Below are 25,088 nucleotides of genomic sequence, written 5' to 3'. Positions count from 1 at the left end.
TCCAAACAATTTGAAATCAATCATTCGACTGTCCGGAAGATCATCTACAAGTGGAGAAGATTCCAAACAACTGCCAACTTGTTCAGGCCAGGCCGCCCCAGCAAGTTCAGCCCGAGAGCAGACCGCAAGATGCTGAAAGAAGTCTCTAAGAACCCCAGAATGTCATCACGGGACCAACAGGTAGCTCTTGCCACTGTTGATGTCAAAGTGCATGAGTCTACCATTAGAAAGAGTCTGCACAAATTTGATCTACATGGGAGGTGTGCCAGGAGGAAACCTTTGCTGTCCAGAAAGAACATCAGGGCAAGACTAAATTTTGCCAATGAACACCGAGGCAAAGACCAGTACTTCTGGAACAATGTGCTCTGGACAGATGAGTCAAAGGTAGAGCTATTTGGCCATAGTACCAGAAGACATGTTTGGCGAAAATCAAAGACAGCATTTGACCACAATAACCTGATACCAACTGTAAAGCATGGTGGTGGAAATATTATGGTTTGGGGCAGCTTTGCTGCATCAGGGCCTGGGCAGCTCTCCATCATAGAATCCACTATGAATTCTTCATTGTACCAGAGGGTGCTTGAGGATAATGTGAGGCCATCTGTCGGAAAGTTGAAGCTCAACCGAAGGTGGACCTTGCAACATGACAATGACCCTAAACATACCAGTAAATCCACCAAGGAATGGCTGAAAAGAAAGAAATGGAGGGTTCTCAAATGGCCAAGTCAAAGCCCGGATCTAAACCCCATGGAGATGTTGTGGGGGGATTTGAAACGAGCTGTGCATGCAAGAAACCCCTCAAACATCGCACAGTTGAAAGAATTCTGCACGGAGGAGTGGGCAAAAATTTCTCCCAGTCGATGTCAGAGACTGGTAGATAGTTACAATAAACACCTACTTGAGGTTGTTTCTGCCAAAGGGGGCAATACCACCTATTAGAGACAAGGGTATACTTACTTTTTCCACATGCGAAATTTGCATTTATGTTTATTGAAATTATACAATGGACTACAAAATGTAAATGTTTCATGATATTTGTTATATTACAGACTTGGCATTTAATATGGAATTTTTTTTTTTCTTGACTTGGGTTTACTTTCTTAACTCAGAATATCAATCTAGTGAGTTTCTTTTACACTTTGGTGATTTATTTGTTAAAAGAACCATGTCGCTGATTGTCTGTCGCAGCAAGAAGTCAACAACAGGATTATATCACAGGTGGCATGGCAAAATGTATGGACAGGTGCATTTGATGATTGGCTTCACAGTCGGGTATACAAGGGTTGTTGCGTTCTGTATTAGTGGAAAACAACTGCTGCACGTCTACAAAAGTTATTGCCGCTTCCTCTGGAGATGGTCCGTCAACTCGACAATGCTGTTTGTCATGGAGTGGTGGCTTTACGAAATTACGGCATGAAACAGCGTGCTATTGCTCGGCAGTATGGCATCACTCAAGGTCAGGTGTCAAAGATCCGGAAACGAAATGCTCAGAGGGGTGTCCCTACTCCAATACCGAGGCCAGGACGTCCCCGCAGAGCCACAAGGAGGGATGATCGCCAAATGCACCGGTTCGTCCGCAATGGCCGTACCAAGTCAGCTAATCGGCTTAGGGCTGAGTGTCAGCAACTGACAAATATGCCCGTATCCAGAAGGCTACTCAACCAACGACTGGTTCAAGCAGGCTATCGTGCCAGGCGTCCCCTGAGAAATCCACACCTGACCAGACAACACCGCCAGCGCCGATTGCAGTGGGCCAGAGAGCACCGTCAATGGCAGCCAGGACACTGGAATCACGTGATCTTCAGTGACGAGTCTAGATTTCTGGTCTATCGTCAAGATGGCCACGTCCGAGTGCGCAGATAAGTGCATGAAGCCTACAACAAAGATTGTATAGTGCCAAGAGTCCAAGCTGGAGGTGGTGGGGTGACCGTTTGGGCTGCTTTTCATGCAGGGGGCAAAACTGACCTGGTTGTTCTGAATGGAAACCTGAACCAGTTCAAGTACAGGGCCATTCTGGAAGAAACATTGCTTCCATTTGCTCGTGCAGCCTTTCGAGGAAACTTTGTCTTCCAAGATGACAATGCACGGCCTCATCGTGCTCGCATGAACCAACACTTGCTTGCTGACCGTGGTGTAGAGCATATGGAGTGGCCTGCCATGTCCCCGGATATGAATCCGATAGAGAACTTATGGGCAGAATTAACGCGTCAAATCGACCGCTTGGACCAGCAGCCGACCTCTGTGCGTGAATTGCAGCAGGCTATTGTCACTGCATGGCAAGCGATTCCTGTCCAAACCTTGGCAAATCTCGTGAACAGCATGCCTCAACGTGTACGTGCTCTCCTGAATGCTCATGGGGGTTACACGAAGTACTGAACTGTCATTTTGCTGTCTGTAATCCCAGTCGTAATTTAACTTTTGTTTTTGTTAAAAAAATATTTGGCTAATGTGCAAAATAAAGAGATACTTCTGGAAAACGTACAGACGTTTAACACAGTACTGCCCATGAATTGAGCTCGATATCAGTTTCCATCACTTTCAAGGATCAATTTATTTGTTTCGAAATGTCAAATGTTGTTTTTGTTTCTTTTAAAGGTCACATTAACAAAATCTAGAATAATTTCAACATAATTCCAATGAACTTTTGGTTCTAAGACATCTTGAAAAGTAAGTTCACCCACACAAAAAAAATATTCCATATTAAATGCCAAGTCTGTATATCACCTTAATCTATCAATATTGTTGAAATGAAGATCAAATAGCTGTATGTTGAAATATGTTGAAAAAGTCAAAACTTTACATGGGGTGTTCTTACATTTTCACATGACTGTATGTCTGAACCTTGTGAGCTGAATATCTTGAAAAATAAGCGAAGTACCAACTTCTAATTTGGTGTGTGGGTGTATCTCGGCATAAGGAAGAACGCTATTGAAAATTGGGTCGCCACGTCAAAATCCAAGATGGCCGCCACCATATATATGTCTGAACCTTGTGAGCGAAATATCTCGAAAAATAAGGGAAGTACCAACTTCTAATCTGGTGTGTGGGTGCATCTCGCCACAAGGAAGAACGCTGTTTAAAATTAGGTCGCCACGTCAAAATCCAAGATGGCCGCCGCCATGTATGTCTGAACCTTGTGAGATGAATATCTTGAAAAATAAGCGAAGTACCAACTTCTAATTTGGTGTGTGGGTGTATCTCGGCATAAGGAAGAACGCTATTGTAAATTGGGTCGCCACGTCAAAATCCAAGATGGCCGCCACCATATATATGTCTGAACCTTGTGAGCGAAATATCTTGAAAAATAAGCGAAGTACCAACTTCTAATTTGGTGTGTGGGTGTATCTCGGCATAAGGAAGAACGCTATTGAAAATTGGTTCGCCACGTCAAAATCCAGGATGGCCGCCGCCATGTATGTCTGAACATTGTGAGCGGAATATCTTGAAAAATAAGCGAAGTACCAACTTCTAATCTGGTGTGTGGGTGTATCTAGGCATAAGGAAGAACGCTATTGAAAATTGGGTCGCCATGTCAAAATCCAAGATGGCCGCCTTGCGTCTTCCACTTTGTCAACTCGCATCACTTCACCGACGGGGGACCTAGGCGTAACGCTTGTTGCACCTACTTCCCATATTTTTCATGTCTTGGAGGTTTCAGACTAGTGAAGTCCAGTGTTTCTTCATGTCTTTGACATTGCAAAGTTGATGAGTTTTGTTTTATTTCATCTCTTGGAGCTTTTAGACGAGTAGAGTTTTAACTTCCTTCGTGTCTTGGAGGTTTCAAAATCGTAGAGTTTTGTCTTTCTTGATGTCTTCGAGGTTTCAGACTAGGCTAGTTTTGTCTTCCGTCATGTCTTGTAGGTTTCAGACTAGTCGAGTTTTGTCTTTCCTGATGTCTTATAGGTTTCAGACTAGGCGAGTTTTGTCTTGCTTCATGTCTTCGAGGTTTCAGTCTAGTCGAGTTTTGTCTTTCTTGATGTCTTTGAGGTTTCAGACTAGTAAAGTTTTGTCTTTCTTGATGTCTTGGAGGTTTCAGACTAGGCGAATTTTGTCTTTCTTGATGTCTTGTAGGTTTCAGACTTGCCGAGTTTTATCTTTCTTGATGTCTTGGAGGTTTCTGAATAGTAGCGTTTTGTCTTTCTTGATGTCCTGGAGGTTTCAGACTAGTCGAGTTTTGTCTTTCTTGATGTCTTGTAGGTTTCAGACAAGCCGAGTTTTATCTTTCTTGATGTCTTGGGGGTTTCAGAATGATAGAGTTTTGTCTTTCTTGATGTTTTGGAGGTTTCAGTCGAGTCGAGCTTTGTCTTTCTTGATGTCTTGGAGGTTTCAAAATAGTAGAGTTTTGTCTTTCTTGATGTTTTGGAGGTTTCAGATTAGCCGAGTTTTGTCTTTCTTGATGTTTTGGAGGTTTCCGACTAGCCGAGTTTTGTCTTTCTTGATGTTTTGGAGGTTTCAGACGAGCCGAGTTTTGTCTTTCTTGATGTTTTGGAGGTTTCAGACGAGCCGAGTTTTGTCTTTCTTGATTCTTTGGAGGTTTCGGACTAGCCGAGTTTTATCCTTTTTAATGTTTTGGAGGTTTCAGATTAGTCGGGTTTGGTTTTCTTTCATGCCTTGAAGGTTTTAGTCTAGTTGAGTTTCGTCTTTCGTGATGTCTGGGGGTTTAGAACTTGCAAGTGTTTATGGACATAGTTCCTGTAAAGTATATGTCCAAAAAGGAACCATAGTAAGTTCTGTCTTTATACAGCATCGCAGTTATAGTAAATGTCATTAAAAAACAGGGGGCATAATGACTCAGACTCAAAATATTGCCAATTTTCATGTGGAATCGAGCATTATCTTGCTTATCATTAAACGTTTAATGAGTAGTTTAGGTATAAGGTTTATGGTGTTGACCAAGCCTGTGATCTTACTCTTAAAAGTTTATCACTGACAGTGATGAATCCATTTTTTATTTTTACATTTTTTTTACAGTTCTTTTAAAACAAATATGCGTATATAATTAATACGAATAATAGATGTCCATACTCCAGACAAAGCTTTGGGATGTACATGACAAGTAGAGAAAAGCTTTCAGGCTGGAGGCATAATCCTGTAGTATAGACGGGTTGCCCCTCCATTACAGGATACTTGACTGAAGGTGACTTGGGCAGGAATTTGTAATTTGTTTGGGGTGCCGGTGATAACCTGCTTCCTGGCGAAAGACAACGGTGGGGTCTATAATGTCCACCAATGACCAGAGATAGCAGATATGTCCTCCGGTTTAACATCTATCTGATGAGCACATGTTGATGCCTCGCCCTGCATGCAAAACACCAGGATATGACCGTTTATGTCTGGGTCGGGATTGAAACCCAGGCTAGCCAACTCAGAGGCAAGTTTTCATACCTCCGAGCTATCCAACCAGCCCAAATACGATGACCAATTTGAAAATGTATAAATTAATTTATTTACTTATTTACCTATTTATTATACAGTATACACCCTGTACCTCAACAAACACTGTTTCAAGTCAAGGGACAAATGGTCCTCATTCTTCCCTGCTGCGTGCGGATTCGTCAGGGCAGCGCGGTCACGGTCGGAGAGTCGATCGGTCCCTATGGAACAGTCATTTCTCTCTTGTCTCTCTCTTTCTCTCTAACTCTGTCGTGTCCCTGACTTTGTGAAAGCGGTGATACACCATCCTGGATGTGGCGGATCTCTGGGTCGCTCCTGGGAGATCGATCGGTGCTTCCATGCCGTGGTCAAGAGAACTGTCCGAGGCTATACAACAATAACAACAGCAAACACTTTTGTAGCCTCTCTTTTGTAGACTATTTTAGACTAGGCCTACTGTATTTTAAATGTTGTTTAATGGTATAACCCCTCAAGTTTCAGTATTCACTGGACCCCCAGGGTGGTTTTTTTCTTTTTTTTCAGGTTTAAGGTTTAAGGTGTTTTTCAGGTTTTTTCAGGTGGTTTTTTTCAGGTTTTTAGGTTTTTTCAGGTTTCAACGTTTTTTTTCCAGGATGTTTCTTTTTGGGGGGTGTTTCTATTAGTATATCATCTATTATGATGCTGTGACTCATTTTTCAGCTGTTAAGCCTTTTTGCGACACATGTAACAGCACAAATAATACAGTCAAACTCATAGATTACATGGCTGTAAGAAACAGTTCCTCATCTCAGGACAAAGCTTTTATTGAGTTTCCAGCTTGAGATAGGAATCAAATGCAAAGAAGGAAGATTATTTTGGGAAATGAAGGAACACTGCAAAATGTTAGGTTGTCAAGTTCCTTTTTGATGCCGCATCCTCTTTTTCACCCACAATCTTCCCAGATTTCGTTAGTTGAGGATTTTAGGAAACACCGAAAATGCATTATTGGTGGAAATAAAATGCATTTAACAAAACGCAGGAAATTTTTGAGAGCGAATGCAGCAAAATTATTTTCTCACCAATTTCCCCCAGCTTTTCATCTTATTTAATTCTCTCGCTGGCTCACACACTCAGTTTTTAATTGTTTTTTTTTAAACCTTTTTTTCTCGACCTCCCCGGCGGGAAAATTCATCGATCGCCCATCGTCCTGAATAGCAATGCATCAATCGCACAGGCAGTGGTGAGAGGGCTAGCCATCTGCTCTTCCTGCACCAAGTCCCTCCACCCACCGGCCTTATCACCTTCCATTCATTTTCCCGTAACTCTTCTCGTCTCCCCTCCCCCTCACCCCTATGCCCCAAACCTGCCTTTGCCAATAAGCTTCATTCGTTTCATTAGCATTTGCTTTAGTTCTGCCTTCTGAGAAGGCATGCATAGAAATAATGGGAAATGTTGAAGCAACTGCCACAAATGTAAGAAGGCTGTGGTATCAACAACGTTGCCAATGACTACTATGTACTGTGGTCAGTGAACCTTTAGGTCTTTCTTTGGTCTTTGCATGAATCTTGATAACCTCTACACATGAACAAGATTCCCAGTTGACTCCACTCCTGGTTCTATAACCACAAGATTGTCATGTGCCCAGTCTCACAAGAGTGAAACACACAATTATCTTGTAAAAATTGCTCAACTGCATCGGATTCTTGATCAGCATCAACATGTCTTGCTCTGGCTATTCTAAGTTTGTTCCATTCTGATGATGATGTTAGCTACTGGAAGAATACCGTATATAGTAACTGTTTTATCTTACATTGTGTAAGTCTCTAAGGCTTATATATATGAACTAGCGGGCACACCTTCGGTGACAATGTGCTGCAGCACATTCTTGGAAATGCACTTCATAATTCTTGTCATTTTTGAAAGAAATGTTATTTATCACAACACATCATACTCCATATCATAATTTTGAGAGGGTTCCATGATATTATGAAGAAGATAAACGATGAATTGTAATACCATCTAAAACCAAATGTGAATCTTCATGAATTGGTCTGTTTCCTATGTATATATATACAGTATATATATATATATATATATATATATATATATATATATATATATATATATATTATATATATATATATATATATTATATATATATATATATATATATGTATATATATATGTATATATATATGTATATGTATATATATATGTATATATATATATATATATATATATATATACATATATTTAACTTACGAGTGTATATATATATATATATTTTAACTTAAGTGTGTATATATATATATATATTTTTTTAATTTACGAGTGTGTGTATATATATATATATATATATATATATATATATATATATATATATATATATATATATACTGTATATATATATATATATATATATATATATATATATATATATATATAATTATATATATATATATATATATATATAATATATATATATATATATATATATATATATATATATATGCATATATATATCATATATATATATATATATATATATATATATATATATATATATACATATATATATATTTAATTTACGAGTGTATGTACAGTCACGTGAAAAAGTAAGTACACCCCATGTAAAGTTTTGACTTTTTCAACATATTTCAAGATACAGCTATTTGATCTTCATTTCAACAATATTGATAGATAAAGGTGATATAATATAACAAATATCATGAAACATTTACATTTTGTAGTTCATTGTATAATTTAAATAAACATAAATGCAAATTTCGCATGTGGAAAAAGTAAGTACACCCTTACATTTATCACTAGTTCAAATACCTAAAATTAGAATCAGGTGCACCAGCTCAGGTGCAAATGATTAGAACATCGTTAGAGAGGATCTTGGAGGAACCTGTCTTATTTAAACCTCAGACATTTCGTTTGGTTTGCTCTTTGTTGTTGAAGTGTGCGGCGTCACCGTGCCTAGATCAAAAGAGCTCTCTGAGGCCTTCAGAAAGAAGGTTATAGATGCCTACGAGTCTGGGAAGGGATTTTAAAAGATCTCCAAACAATTTGAAATCAATCATTCGACTGTCCGGAAGATCATCCACAAGTGGAGAAGATTCCAAACAACTGCCAACTTTATCAGGCTAGGCCGCCCCAGCAAGTTCAGCCTGAGAGCAGACCGCAAGATGCTGAAAGAAGTCTCTAAGAACTCCAGAATGTCATCACGGGACCTACAGGTAGCTCTTGCCACTGTTGATGTCAAAGTGCACGAGTCTACCATTAGAAAGAGGCTGCACAAATTTGATCTACATGGGAGGTGTGCCAGGAGGAAACCTTTGCTGTCCAGAAAGAACATCAGGGCAAGACTAAAGTTTGCCAATGAACACCAAGGCAAAGACCAGCACTTCTGGAATAATGTGCTCTGGACAGATGAGTCAAAGGAAGAGCTATTTGGCCACAGTACCAGAAGACATGTTTGGCGAAAACCAAAGACAGCATTTGACCACAAGAACCTGATACCAACTGTAAAGCATGGTGGTGGAAATATTATGGTTTGGGGCAGCTTTGCTGCATCAGGGCCTGGGCAGCTCACCATCATATAATCCACTATGAATTCTTCATGGTACCAGAGGGTGCTTGAGGATAATGTGAAGCCATCTGTCGGAAAGTTGAAGCTCAACCGAAGGTGGACCTTGCAACATGACAATGACCCTAAACATACCAGTAAAACCACCAAGGAATGGCTGAAAAGAAAGAAATGGAGGGTTCTGGAATGGCCAAGTCAAAGCCCAGATCTAAATCTCATCGAGATGTTGTGGGGGGATTTGAAACGAGCTGTGCATGCAAGAAACCCCTCAAACATCGCACAGCTGAAAGAATTCTGCATGGAGGAGTGGGCAAAAATTTCTTCCAGTCGATGTCAGAGACTGGTAGACAGTTATAAGAAATGCCTACTTGAGGTTGTTTCTGCCAAAGGGGGCAATACCACCTATTAGAGCCAAGGGTGTACTTACTTTTTCCACATGCGAAATTTGCATTTATGTTTATTTAAATTATACAATGGACTACAAAATGTAAATGTTTCATGATATTTGTTATGTTATATCACCTTTATCTATCAATATTGTTGAAATGAAGATCAAATAGCTCTATGTCGAAATATGTTGAAAAAGTCAAAACTTTACATGGGGTGTACTTACTTTTTCACATGACTGTATATGGTATGTATTGTGTGTATGTGTGTGTGTGTGTGTGTGTGTAATATCACAAAAAGACACCAAATCGAATTAGTAAAATATATTACGAATAGCAAAAATATTATTCATGAGATATTTATGTAAATACAGTGCAATATAAGAATTAAATATACTACAAATCAATGTTGCTAGGAATCAGTGGTTGCTAGGATACGGCAGCATGCAAAATACCGTTATAGGTTACAGTTTTAACATTCAAAATACAGTTTGATCTCGAGGACTGTGGTGTGGTCATGATGATTGGTAGATATGGTTTATTTAAGGTAAGATGTGCATGATTTAATGTATTATCATATTATGGAGTGTGTAAGGAAAATTATAAATATATGATATTTATAATATGTAATTATTAAGAATAAGAAATTGAAAATTGCCAATTTGAAATTGAAATAATAAGAATTGAAAAAGTGAAATAAGAATTGAAAATCATAAGCGATAGAATTATGAGAAACAAAAATAAAAAAACAAGATGTGTGTGTGTGTGTGTGTGTGTGTGCGTGTGTGTGTGTGTAATTGTGAGGAACAGAAATGAAAAAACGAGATGTGTATATGTGTGTGTGTGTGTGTGATAAAGGCACAAGTCGACAATGAATAAGTTAAGACATATTCTGGTCGTAGTCAACGTGTGGCCCAGAATGGATTTCTCTCATCTCCCTTCTCATCTCCCATTTCTCTCATCTTCTCAACTCCTTCTCTTTGCTGATGACTCCACTCTCTGCCGCTCCATTCCTCAACCCTCAGATCGGCAGTCTGCAGCCTCCTCACTCTCTGCAGACCTGGACAAAATCAGAGACTGGTCAAACAAGTGGAACATGTCTTTCAATCCTGACAAATCTCACACTCTTACTATGTCTCTCTGAAAAGATCGACTGGACAACCCTCCCATCTACTTTCTCAACAATCCTCTCCAAGAAGTTCTGCCGCTCAAGCTTTTGGGTCTCATCTCACTATCTGCCATGATCTTTCTTGGGAAAACCACATTTCCAATCTGGCCTCCAAAGCCAGTCGCCGACTGGGCATTCTCCGTCGTGCGAAGTCCTTCCTCGGCACACCTGAGCTCCTCACCACATACAAGGCTTTCATCCGCAGCTCAATGGAATACTGTTCTCCCCTATGGGCCGGTGGTCCTGCCTCACACCTAGCTCAGCTTCACGCTGTTGAAACCAAAGCTTTCAAAATCATTGGAATCTCCTGCGATTAAGTTAACTCCGAGGGCCTTTCACTCACTCACCGCAGGCAGGTTGGTGGTCTTTCTGTCTTCTACCGACTCCTCTCCGGCCTTGCTCCCCCAGCTCTGTCTGTGCTCTGTCCCCCAAATATTCCTACAGTTCGCACAAGATCTGCCAGCAACCCTCTTCTGGTGAAACTGCCAATATTGAGACTCTCTGCTCACCTTCACTCTTTCATTCCTCTATTCTCCCACGTCTGGAACAAACTCCCTCACTCTCTTCAATCCCACTCCTCCCTCCAGGTCTTTAAAACAGCTGTTTTCCACCATCTCTTATCTTCCCCCATCCAAAACCTTGATATTTTCTACCCCTGCTAGTTCACTCCAGATCCACTTTTCTGAAATACCGACTTCTTTCCTGGAAGTCCTTGCAGTGTCCATGTGTTTTATACTTCTCCCACTCCCCCCCCCCCCCATTCCCTCGCCTTCTCCCCCCAAGCTCTCTCCCTCCCACAGATCTCCCGATGTCCCTGCTCTCAAATGTTATGTTTGTGTGCTTCCCCAACTCTCCCCATCTTGTCTACCGCTCCCCTTATTATATGTTTTATGTGTCTGTTTGATTTTTTGTGTGATTAATGTTCGCTTTTACACGAGCAAAAAAGACGAGTTAAACGAGTTAAACGAGCTAAACGAAAAAAGACGAGTTAAAAAAAGACAGTATTTGGGATTGAAAGTATCATGAGCTGAGTGTTCATACAGTATATGTTAATGCCAATCAGTTTGAGAGTTTACTTCCTACTCAAACTAATCCATGTGTCTCTAGTTTGTGATAGCACATGCATCGTGCAGCAATCATTTGCTCCAAGCACTGAATGGGTTTGACAAAGGCACATCGATACATTACTGCGTGGCCGATTATTGATTGGAATCAGGACATCTTTTGTCAAAGCAGTAATGGAAAGACAACCATTCCTTGCGGCGGTCTAAACTTTGTCGTTGTCCTTGATCTAATATTGCAGCATTTTAAGGGTAGCGATGCCGCTGAGCCTTTGCAATCAAAACTGAGTCCAACTCAAGGTTTCATATACAAGCCTCAAGTTTGAGAAAAATAAACTGACTTAAGTTGATGGATGGTTTTAGGGGGGCAGTTTGGGGTATATAGGGGAGAACAGCATAATATGGATTTCTGAAAGACTTTCTTGATAATTCCAACCATTCCTGGTCTCAAGGTTTTGTAAATCTATCAATGTTGGAGTGAAAGATGAATATGAGCATTTTGATATGTAGTTATCAAACATGATTCGCTGCACCTAAAATGAAATATCATGAAAACGTCCAAAGGTGTACTTTAAACTACTTTTACTATTGCATTAAATTCCTTCTAAAAATTTATTTTTCGAAATATATTTCTAAATAGAAAGTGCTGCCTGTTCGTTTAAGTCATTTAATCGGTAACTCAATGATCCTTTGCCTAAGACAAATAAATATTGGGGAATGAATGTCAATAATTGTGAATTGAAACACGTGTCATGATTTTTTTTTTTTTAACATGTGCCTTACTTTAACCTTGGACTGGATTGGACTTCTCCTTCCATTCAAGCTGCAGCCCTCAGTCCTTGGTGATCTTAGGCCTTGGTAGTCAGCTCTTAGGGCCTTGATGGTCAGATGCTGATTTGATACAATGTAGACTGCTCGAAGGATGTTTGTGGTTTATGTTCCAATGGCATGACCCTGCACATCCTGACATCAATCTAAATGGAGTTGAATATAGTGAAGATTTGTAGAATTTCATTACGCTCGTAAGGTGGAACCGGGTCTTACCAGACTACCTTTTGTGGGTCCATGAGGGATGCTTTGGTTGGCGATGGTGCAATGAGCTTTTCATGGATTGGAATTTTGGAGGACAAAATTATCACGAGACCTTGAACACTCAACTTTGCATCGTGTGCTGTTTCTCCTAAACCCTGTTGTGTGAGCAGAGCAAGTCAAACACAAGTGGGCGATTCAGTTGTTTATAATTTGGACGGATAAGAAAACGTTCTCAAATTCCTGTAATTTTTTTTTTTAAGCAAGTGTTTGAACAGTGAGATTGGAACATGAAAGGACATACGGTATGACCAACAGATAGTGTCTGAACCTTGGCTCGCATTGATCCTCTGCGTTTCTCTTTCGGTGGCCTGCCGGCTGTGTACTCATCTTGAAGTTACCGAGAGGTTAAGGGTTCGAGTTCGATCCATCGTCAATAATCTACTGCTCAGATAATGACCTTAACCTAAAAGTGCGCCATTGTTGCTGTCTGGGTGGAAAAACATTTGAGAAACGTTCTCGATTGAGCAATGTCAACTTGACCGTGATGGCAACTTCTTGTTGACCTTCTTTACTCGTATGGCTACCCCCGGACTATGGCCTATGTATTGAACTTTAGGTTAGGCCCGACACAGCTCAGAAGCCACCCTCTACTGGCCACCTAAACACATGTTTCAGCACATTATATGGACGAACATCGTAATGCGTTAATACAGTAGTGGTAAGTTCCCAAATTACCATCGCTGCTTCTTTTGCTGAAATGTTTGGTACTATTGATCCACTGAAATAAAAATATTACATTGATATTGTTGGTCGAATATTTTTAAAACCTTAAAATTCCTTAAAAATTATTCTTAAAAAATTATTCTTAAAAATTAATGGAAAAAAATTATAAAAAATAATTTATCCTTAAAAATTTTAAATTCCTCAAAAAAACTTGACCAAGTCAGTGAAAATCAATGAATTGCTCTAATCGTCAATGATACTGAATGGATTCAGTGCATTTAGCAACGTGATGCTCCGTGTGCTGCAGGTGCCCGGACGCTTCTTGGAGGTAGCTGAGATAACACTGCGAGAGTTTTTCTCCGCCGTCCAGTCCGGGAAGGATACGGACCCGTCTTGGAAGAAATCTATCTACAAGGTGATCTGCAAACTGGACAACGACGTTCCCGAGGTGTTCCGTTCACCCAACTGCCTTCAGGAGTTGCTCACGGACTGATTGGCTGTCGGAGACGTGCCTGAAATATTGGTATGGACATGATGGACGGTACCTCTTCAAGCTGATACCTACAGCCGGCTATTCAGTTATGTGGCATTGCTGTTAAAGAACAAGTAGGGATATTGTAACTGATGATTGAGGTCACAGTGTGGGCGAAGAAGAGAGGACAAAAAACCCCAACACTTTATAGCCTTTTTTAAGAGGAGTGGGTGGTTGGGGTGGTTGTGGTTTGGGAATAGGAGGTTCCAAGGCCTTGGTTGACAGGTAGAAGTTGGTAGGTATTTACTGTTTCTATGTATTGGAGCAGGACTATGTATATGATAGATTGAGAGTATGTTTTGATGTTTAAACCCCACTTGATACTGGACACATTGAATTAGGCAGGATCTGCACTGTGATGAGGAGCTATATGAGATGATCTCCATTGGAGACCGAATGGCCGTCGTGCATTAAACAGATATACCAATGGCTGATAACCACTGTGCAATGTGTTCATGCTGTCTCCATAAAGCTCCTCGGGACTGGTGTGTGTGTGTGTGTGTGTGTGCGTGTGTGCGTGTGTATATATAAATGTATATGTATACATATACACACACACCATGGAGGAATTATATATTTTCTTGGAATATGGCAGCTTTGGAAATGATAAAAAAGTGGTTGTTTTTGACAAACACAAAAGATACGCTTTGAATATTCTCGCAAGGCTTGCATAACATTCTATGGTTATCACTGTTTGCTTTGGCTAACAAAGCAAACTTTCCCCAGCATCAAAGCAAAGAACATCGTCGAAATGGAGCGGCTCAAAATCTGCATTAAGTTTAAAGGTTTTCGGTTCTTTGTGCTTTAAAACCTCCTTTCTTTATTCCCATCAGGGTGGAGTTTGTCACTCGAGTCTGTTCTTTAGAGCACATCATCATCCTTATAAGGAATGTTCCTCATGCTGACTGTCTCATCTGCTTTCATAAATACCTATTCTACACGATGATTTCGCAAGTGCTGTTAAAATGTCCACCTCCGTTCATTTCTGACCGACATTGGCATGGTCCTGCCCCTAAAAAAACTCAGCAAGGTTGCTTGCCCATGTTTTTTTTTCTATTTTCCTTGTTCTCTGAAACATTTGTGAAGAGGGAAACACTTTTGACCTCCTACGCCCCTAATATACCTTGCTGGGTATAGAGGTTTCTCACTGACGTAAGCTGCATTGGTCACGTCACCACCTGTTGGTCTGCCATTTTGTAGGTCATCCAGATTGTGAACAATCCGGATCCGAATCAGGATCACACAAAATGTCTGGAGAAATAATTGCACCTGGAAGTGGCTCTCGCTTAACTTGAATTTTGTTCCTTGTTAGTCATTTAGAGAAGCACAGAAGGCCCCGGTATATCCAAAAATTAGAAGTCGCTGGAGTCACAAATCCCTACAGTTTGCTGGGAAACTGGCTGACCCACAATGGAGAAGCATGCTAATGCGGAGTGGCTGCCTGACCGACAGTACCCTGATATCTACAATTATCTAGTAAACACTTGCTCCGACTACACAATGGAGACTATGAAAGCTTATAAGAGCCGAGATGGTTACAAATATTTTGTCGCTGGCTCAGATCAAGCGATGCAGACTTGGAACATGCCAGAGAAAGAGACCGTGCTGGTGATGTCCAAAGTCAGTACCAACCAATATTAATTAGCAATATACGCTTGTAAACACATTGGCATTGTCGGAAAACTATGTGGGGCTGATTGACTGTTTGGATAGTGCTCTATCATCCTGTGAGTTAGGGGAAACTCTATCAACTGGTTGCTCAGTGAAGTCCCAGCTCTTTTACAACCCTATTTGAGCGAACCCTAATCACTTAATGTTCCAGCTCAGCATTGGTTGTAAAGTCTGTCCTCACAAATGAATAGAGAGTGTGTACTTGAATGCTGTATGATTTATAACTTGGTGTGCCTACCCATCGCTTTGCTGACTGGTTTAATCAAAAGACAGTCTGTTCCACTTCACAAACGTATTGCATGTCTATCTGTGAGTCCCAATGAGGATGTAAAATGAAGTGAAACATGCGAAAAAGGATATTTTATAACACGTAGTTGTTGTTCTTGCTGCTGTCATCATGGCTCTGGTTGTTGTTGTTGTTGTTGTTGTTTGTGGTGGTGGTGTTTGTGTGCTCCTTCCGTGTACTATCATATATTTTTATATTGCTTTGAGAAGTATTACTATATATTATTTTGTGTGCTCCCTCCACGTCATCACGCTGTATTTCTAAAGGGTTCCTGCTGTTGTACCGAACAGGTCTCAGGCACTGTAAGTCGCAGCAGTGATTTGGACAATGAAAAACAGTGTTTCGGTCAAGTCTGACCTACAAGGTGGTGGACAAACAAAGGCATGTAACCTTGTGACGTCATGTGAGAAACCCCTATATTAACGTTATTTTTCAGTCCATCCAACACGATCAACATGCTTGGCTAACAATATATTGTCAGTGTCATGAAATTTTATGCACTTCTGACAAAAGGTTTGCGTAGATTTTCAAATAAGATAAATGATGCATCATCATGGTAGTTGTTCAATGACAGCGAATAAAAGAAATTCAGTTTTCCTATCCTATTGCTAGTGATTCATGTTTACTTTTCATACATCCTTCTATCTCTTTCGTGCAATATGTAAAGATATTCGGCCCAATGGAAACAAATATATATTTTCATGTAATCATTGTAGTGGCAATTACAGCATACGTATATAGTATACATCCTTGAACCCAATTTGCATGATATGAACTCCTACTCTACAATACACGTGTCCCAGACAAGCTTGGATTCCATGGTCTGTAGTTTGTACAGCTGGCCAGCCACGAGGCCAATTCTATTTACGACATAAGCGCTGGGTAAGGGTGTGGCAAAAAATAAAACATAAAAATTGAGAGCAGAAAGAAAAGAGGGAGTAATGGGAGAAAGAAAGGCGATGGAGAGAAAAGAAGATTGGGGATGATAGAAAACAAAGAGAGGGAACTAAATAAAGTATATATATATATATATAGACATATGTATATAGGTATATATATAATTATATATATGTATATAGACATATGTATATATGTATATATAAAACCACCTTTAGAGGCCATTTTTCCTCACAAAGCGGGGGTTGGCCTTTTTCGGGGACCGTGGTTGTTGTTGTTTTTCGGTCCCCCTTTTTGAAGCAATGTTTTACGGCCGGATGTCCTTCCTGACGCCAACCCTTTTTGCCGCCTTTAACGACAAACAGGGAATTACCAGTGAACTGGTACTCAATTAGCCGACCTCGGAAGGATGACAGGCTGAGTCAACCCCCCTGGCGTTAATTCAGCAATCGACCGGGATTCAAACCCAGGATCCTAGGATCCTAAGCCGGCACCCTAGCCACTAGCCCAACACCAGGGATAAACACCAGACCCAACACCAGGTATATATGTATATATGTGTATATATATATATATATATGTATATAGACATATATATATATATATATGTATATACATATATATATATATATATATATATATATATATATATATATATATATATATATATATATATATATATATATATATATATATATATATATATATATAGACATATGTATATATATATGTATGTATATATATGTATATATGTATGTATATATATGTATGTATATATATGTATGTATACAGTCACGTGAAAAAGTAAGAACACCCCATGTAAAGTTTTGACTTTTTCAACATTCAGCTATTTGATCTTCATTTCAACAATATTGACAGATAAAGGTGATATAATATAACAAATATCATGAAACATTTACATTTTGTAGTCCATTGTATAATTTAAATAAACATAAATGCAAATTTCACATGTGGAAAAAGTAAGTACACCCCCACATTTATCACTACTTCAAATACCTAAAATTAGAATCAGGTGCACCAGCTCAGGTGCAAATGATTAGAACATCGTTAGAGAGGATCTTGGAGGAACCTGTCTTATTTAAACCTCAGACATTTAGTTTGGTTTGCTCTTTATTGTTGAAGTGTGCGGCGTCACCATGCCTAGATCAAAAGAGCTCTCTGAGGCCTTCAGAAAGAAGGTTATAGATGCCTACGAGTCTGGGAACGGATTTAAAAAGATCTCCAAACAATTTGAAATCAATCATTCGGCTGTCCGGAAGATCATCTCCAAGTGGAGAAGATTCCAAACAACTGCCAACTTGTTCAGGCCAGGCCGCCCCAGCAAGTTCAGCCCGAGAGCAGGCCGCAAGATGCTGAAAGAGGTCTCTAAGAACCCCGGAATGTCATCACGGCACCTACAGGTAACTCTTGCCACTGTTGATGTCAAAGTGCACGAGTCTACCATTAGAAAGAGGCTGCACAAATTTGATCTACATGGGAGGTGTGTCAGGAGGAACCTTTGCTGTCCAGAAAGAACATCAGGGAAAGACTAAAGTTTGCCAAAGAACACCTACGCAAAGACCAGCACTTCTGGAACAATGTGCTCTGGACAGATGAGTCAAAGGTAGACCTATTTGGCCCCAGTACCAGAAGACATGTTTGGCGAAAACCAAAGACAGCATTTGACCACAAGAACCTGATACCAACTGTAAAGCATGGTGGTGGAAATATTATGGTGTGGGGCAGCTTTGCTACATCAGGGCCTGGGCAGCTCACCATCATAGAATCCACTATGAATTCTTCATTGTACCAGAGGGTGCTTGAGGATAATGTGAGGCCATCTGTCGGAAAGTTGAAGCTCAACCGAAGGTGGACCTTGCAACATCACAATGACCCTAAACATACCAGTAAATCCACCAAGGAATGGCTGAAAAGAAAGAAATGGAGGGTTCTGGAATGGCCAAGTCAAAGCTCGGATCTAAATCCCATCGAGATGTTGTTGGGGGATTTGAAACGAGCTGTGCATGCAAGAAACCCCTCAAACATCGCACAGCTGAAAGAATTCTGCATGGAGGAGTGGGCAAAAATTTCTCCCAGTCGATGTCAGAGACTGGTAGACAGTTATAAGAAATGCCTTCTTGAGGTTGTTTTTGCCAAAGGGGGCAATACCACCTATTGGAGCCAAGGGTGTACTTACTTTTTCCACATGCAAAATTTGCATTTATGTTTATTTAAATTATACAATGGACTACAAAATGTAAATGTTTCATGATATTTGTTATATTATATCACCTTTATCTATCAATATTGTTGAAATGAAGATCAAATATCTATGTTGAAATATGTTGAAAAAGTCAAAACTTTACATGGGGTGTACTTACTTTTTCACGTGACTGTATATATATATATATATATATATATATATATATATATATATATATATATATATATACATGTATGTATGTATATATGTATGTATGTATACATATATATATATATATATATATATATATATATATATGTATGTATGTATATATATATATATATATATATATATATATATATATACATATACATATATATATATATATATATATATATATATATATATATATATATATATATATATATATATATATATATATATGACTGTACTTGCGGACGAAATAAATAGTTGTCCCAAAATTGACCCTGTGGCGCGTATTAATGTCAGAATTGCATTGTCGCTTGTTATTCACCCCAGGTGTTGTTTATACTTTCCTATATTAATCCGTTTCCAGTGTAATCGTTTTCCTAAAGCGTGTTTTGACCTCAACCTGAATTTTAACTTTGTCTGACTCAAGGCATGAGACTCACCGAAAGCAGGTCTGGCCAAGTGCATCTCTCAAAATCTCCTTTAAAAGATTTTCTAGGGTGGGAGCCAGTCCTATTTCGGACGTAATTACTCTTACGTGTTTCAACATCATTCGTCAAATATGACCGAATCCAGGAGAGCTTAGCTAGTTTTACCCGCAAATCTGAGGAGTGTTTTGATTATTCTATTTTAACCTGCGTTTCATGGATACCTGTGCCGGAGTCATTTTGTTTGTCAAGGAGCAGGATCGCCTAGAGTTTTGCAGAGTCGCCTCTGAGCTGTCTAGCCTGGGTTTGAATCTCCACCCAGCTATAAATTGTCCTCCTGGTGTTTCATTTGTGCTGTGCAAGGCATCAATGTATGCACCTACCATCAAAAGGACATTACATCGGAGTGCCAGTATGCTGGCACTGGTCGTTGGTGGACATTGAAGATCCCATGGTGTCTTTCATAAAGACTGGAAAGTTATATCACAATCACAACCACTCTGAACAAATTACAAATACCTGCCAGAATAACCTTCAGTTGAACGTCAGACTTGGCCAGATAGTTATTGGAATACTTAAACCAAAAATGGAATACTTAAACCGTCAGACAACCCCACTACAACGTGAAAATAATTGGGGGCCTCTAAAGTTGTAGTGGTAGTAGTAGTCATTTTGTACAATCGTCTACAAATCCTCACTGTTCAAGATAAAATTATTTTGAATCATCACATTTTTTCTATTCCTAACCGTATACCTTTTTGGCTATCCGTGTTGCGTATTCGCAGAAAATCACAATAATTTATTGTGCTTAATTTATTGCAATATTTATTTATCTCTGCACTTGTTCCCATAAGAAACAGGTGCAAGGGCAAATGACTTTCCAAAAAAGGTATATGTACTCTTTTGTAAAGTTCTTGTATGCAGAACACGTAACCGATGATGCAGCGGCTATAGTCAGGGTATATTAATGCAGATCTATATGGTACAATTTATTGAGAAATTGAGCCACTTGTTTCAGTTGTCTCATTGAATATCAACGTTTATAGCTCGTCGCTCATGGTTTAGAAAGCATGTACAGTTTTTGGTTTGCGGGTGTTGTTCGACTTGTCCGAAGAGATGATTGCTTTGCCAACTTGCTCATGCCTCCTGTGCCTTTCTACTGCCCCACTCCCTCCATTCCCTTAATCCCCACTATATCGCCCTCTCCTGGTCACACACCAAACAGCCTGGATTTCCCATATGTACACTTGCCTCCATTTGTACGCACCCCTGAATAGAATAAAGTGATAATTCCAGCGCCTTTCATCAGATTCTTGATTATTTCTGTTAAAAAAAATTAAACAATAACATGATTTGACGAGCAGAAGATTACCGCCTTGCGGTCAACCTAGCAGGCGAGATGGTTTTGACATGAGGTTCTCAGTCCATTGTAGAGTATACATCGTACAGAAAAATACAACATCGGGTATATTAGTTCGAGGAAGATCCTTACAGGAGGGTTGTCCATAAAAGAGACAATAATCCAAGAAAGGCCAACTTTTTTACTTGTCAATATTTAAGTACTGTAGATATAATTACAGTAAGTTGTTGTTTTTCTACTGACTAAGTATAACCTATTCAATGAACAAGTCTTTCTGTTTTTTCTTTTTTTTTTGGTTTTTCTTTTTTTGTTAGAGAAACTTCAATACTGGAGGAGGCCATCAGACAATTCAAGACTGCACACAGTTCTTTATACTTTCCCAAATGCCTGGGCCAATTTCACCGAAATTTGTTGTGCCACATTATTTTCACACGCAGAAGATCATCGTCACAATAACAAAAACTTTAAATTCTTAATCTAATCCATGTAAAAACATGAAATAACTACGCGTTGGAAGTCGAACAATGTATGTGAGGTGCTGTACTTGGTGTGGAGAGGAGAACTGGAGTCTAGACTATGTCTGCGTGTTTCAAGGTCTGTACTCTGTCAGGAATCAAACATCAAACCCGTTGCATTTAAAATATTTGTTTTCTGGATGCATTATGGAAATTAATACACAAAAGGACCTCAGTCTCCATGGAACCACAGAGTTTAATATAAGGTCATCCGATCCTGGACAACATTAAATGTCGTTGCTGTGATGTTGCACTCCTGAGTTAATTTTTACAACAGCTGTAAATAACAATCTTCTTCATGTTATACTAGTGTCTGAGTAACCCAATCTTGATCAGGTGACCCAATCTGTGTATAATATAGATATTTACATATATATGTATGTATATATATATGTATATATATATATATATATATATATATATATATATATATATATATATATATATATATATATATATATATATATATATATTGTGGGTAGACACTGTCAAATCTCCCACATGAACAGGCACCAATTTAGCAATGGGTAGTTCTTGGGATTGTACCTCCTCCACTGGAAAAGCCCAAAAGATCTTTACTTCGGTTTACAATGTTCAGTAGTTCCATGAGCCTGTCGTCTATGATGAGGGAGGTGGTCAGTTCTAAAGAATTTGGGGGGGGGGGGGGCCAGGGGCGAGCAAAGAGGCTTCATTAACCACTGCGTTTGTACCCTCCTGCAGGGGGTTTTGGCGCGAATTTCTAACAGCCGGAGATTTACTCACCCCACGATTATTTGTCCCAATTCGGTATCAAACCAACACTAATGAAGGAACATATTTTCTTAAAAGGGGAAGGAATAACAGAGAAGCAGCACTCCAATGAATGGAGAATTCCATGTAGACTATATCCTCCATGCTCATGAATAATCCCATAGGCTTATCTGATAAATGATGGCCCTCACACTCATAAATGGAAGACAGAAAGAGGGGGACAAGACTGAAAATAAACATGTCCACATGCTATGCTTGCACATGGTGGTTGTGGGTTATGCTGAAAGTGGTGGTCTCGGTGCAGCCGAGTCTTCCTTCTGGGCTTTTTGTCAGGTTGCACCGCATTCTTCCTCATGCTTTCAGGGGACAAGGACCTGGTTCAAACTCTGCACTTCGCTCCGGTCCGTGTTCGCCCTCACAGTGCTGTGGCTTCTTTTTTGATTGGTGTCGACCCACCAACTTGCTCCACTACTCGCTCTCGTTCGACTCGCTGACTGCTTTGACTCACTCTGTGTTTGATTACCTTGATCCACACCATTAACTAACTGCCGTGCAGGTTTCCCAACACAGCTGTTGTAGCCTCACACAACTGTTCTCAGCTTGTCGCATGGCTGCGTGCCTGCCTTCAAAACCCTCGGACATCTTCTTGCCTCTTTGTGGAAGCAGGGGGAAGGAAGGGAGAGCTTTCGCTGTGTCCGCACAGGAGCTCCTTGCCCTTTCAGAAGAACATATTTAGACAGATCACAAGTGGGAAATGATTTCGAGGATTGAGGTGTGGGAATGGTAGGACTCAGATGCATGCATACTGGCAGGAGGATTTTAGATTTCTGTAAACACACTCTTCAGCCTATCATTTCACACAGAAACCAAACACTTATGCCATATGTTTATTAATGAAAAGTCCCTCTTACTCCCATTAGCCCCAAATGCCAACTCCACAGCAATGCATATATGTAAATACTTTACTGTGCAAAGGTTTGGGTTATTTTCACTTTTGTGGTGTTATTGCCCATGAAACTTTTGTGGGAAGTTAGAAGTCTGCACTATAGGTAGATAATAATTAAAATTTATTTGAAAATCAATTTGATATCACATTACCTTTAAGTATATAAAATAAATTAGAAAATCGAAAAAGTTGTGTGTTTGCTGTAGAAACACATTATATTATCATGTGCGAGTAATATCCACTTCGCACAAATAATATATGCAGGAAACAGTTTGTGGATTTTTGTACAGTAAATAATAACAAATTATTGATGTGATCAACATCATTTACATTTATATGAATTACAAGAAACTCCAATAAAAATAGTAAATTAGTGAATACGAGTGAGGTACCCGTGATACGCACGGGTGGGATGCCAGGAGCAAACAGACAATGCAGAAACGGCGAATGCTAAAGCATGAAACCAATAAATTCCACATTCCTGTAGCACCTTCAGTCGCACGTCAGACATGGACAGCAAGTTCGTGAAGGACTTCCATGAAAAACGTACCCGTTCACAAACAAATGGGTACGTTTGTTCCATACCCAGTCAGTGGCGAATCTGCATATGGCGATCCGCGAATTCATGTTTAGAAAGTAGAAACCGTCACAGAATTTAGTCATTCACTTGAACTCGATATCACTTTTATCATTCCAAACGGCATAACTCCAATCACAAATGAAATAACGTTAATATAAAAAACTAAACTTTTAACAACATTCATGACATAAACAAATACAGGGTGAATCAAAAGTAGCGCCCGCGCCCGATTTCTGTTTTTTCGGCTGTCAGATTCTTTCTGGGATGAAATGGAGATGGAGCTCCACCTCATTATGGACGTCATGTTCGTCAGTGGCTTGATGAAAACTTTCCGGAAAGTGGATCGGCCGCCGCGGTCCGATCGAGTGGCCGGCACGCTCCCCAAACCTTACACCTCCAGATTTCTTTCTTTGGGGGGCTCATGAAAGACCTTGTTTATCGTGAAAAGCCTCGTACCATTCAGGAATTGAAGGCTCAAATCACTGCAAAGTTTGAGGAAATTGATATCTAACTCTGCAAGCGTGTGTGCCACTCTGTGCCTGCTCAGCTGCAATTGTGCATCGATCATGAGGGAGGGAACTTTGAAAATTGCAAGTAAAACAGCTTGGTACACTTCTGTAATAAATTTCCCTCGAATAAATGCTTAGATAAACATGTCATTCATTTATTTATACCTTATTGTACACTGTAATACAAATGTCAAACACAAAATCAACTGACAGAAATACAGACTTGGCATTTAATATGGATTATTTTTTTTGTGGGGGTGAACTTACTTTTCAAGATGTCTTAGAACCAAAAGTTCATTGGAATTATGTTGAAATTATTCTAGATTTTGTTAATGTGACCTTTAAAAGAAACAAAAACCACATTTGACATTTCGAAGCAAATAAATTGCTCCTTGAAAGTGATGTAAACTGATATCGAACTCAATTCACGGACAATACTTTGTTAAACTTCTGTACGTTTTCCAGAAGTATCTCTTTATTTTGCACATTAGCCAAAAAAAATTTCAACAAAAACAAAAGCTAAATTATGACTGGAATTACGGACAGTAAAATTACAGTTCAGTACTTCGTGTAACCCCCACGAGCATTCAGGAGAGCACGTACACGTCGAGGCATGCTGTTCACAAGATTTGCCAAGGTTTGGACAGGAATCGCTTGCCATGCAGTGACAATAGTCTGCTGCAATTCATGCACAGAGGTAGGCTGCTGGAGTGCTGGGCCAAGTTGTCGATTTGACCCATTAATTCTGCCCACAAGTTCTCTATCGGATTCATATCCGGGGACATGGCAGGCCACTCCATATGCTCCACACCATGGTCAGCAAGAAAGTGTTGGATCATGTGAGCACGATGAGGCCGTGCATTGTCATCTTGGAACACAAAGTTTCC

General features: G+C 39.7%; 1 protein-coding gene across 1 annotated transcript in view; it reads left to right on the top strand.

Annotated features, from left to right (window-relative positions):
* The window catches only part of LOC137436987 (uncharacterized), an 82,728-nt gene extending 66,325 nt beyond the window's left edge, over nt 1–16,403 (top strand). The window contains exon 5 of the mRNA XM_078787003.1: nt 13,622–16,403. Within this exon, the coding sequence (XP_078643129.1) occupies nt 13,622–13,807 (186 nt within the window). The 3' untranslated portion in view covers nt 13,808–16,403. The remainder of the gene's footprint in view (nt 1–13,621) is intronic.
* The last annotated feature ends 8,685 nt before the right edge of the window (nt 16,404–25,088 follow it).

This window comes from Myxine glutinosa, chromosome 11 (assembly GCF_964187855.1).
Source record: "Myxine glutinosa chromosome 11, kmMyxGlut1.1, whole genome shotgun sequence".
Taxonomy (NCBI): domain Eukaryota; kingdom Metazoa; phylum Chordata; class Myxini; order Myxiniformes; family Myxinidae; genus Myxine; species Myxine glutinosa.
Note: the sequence above shows the minus strand (reverse complement) of the source record. Positions and strands in the feature narration are given on the sequence as shown.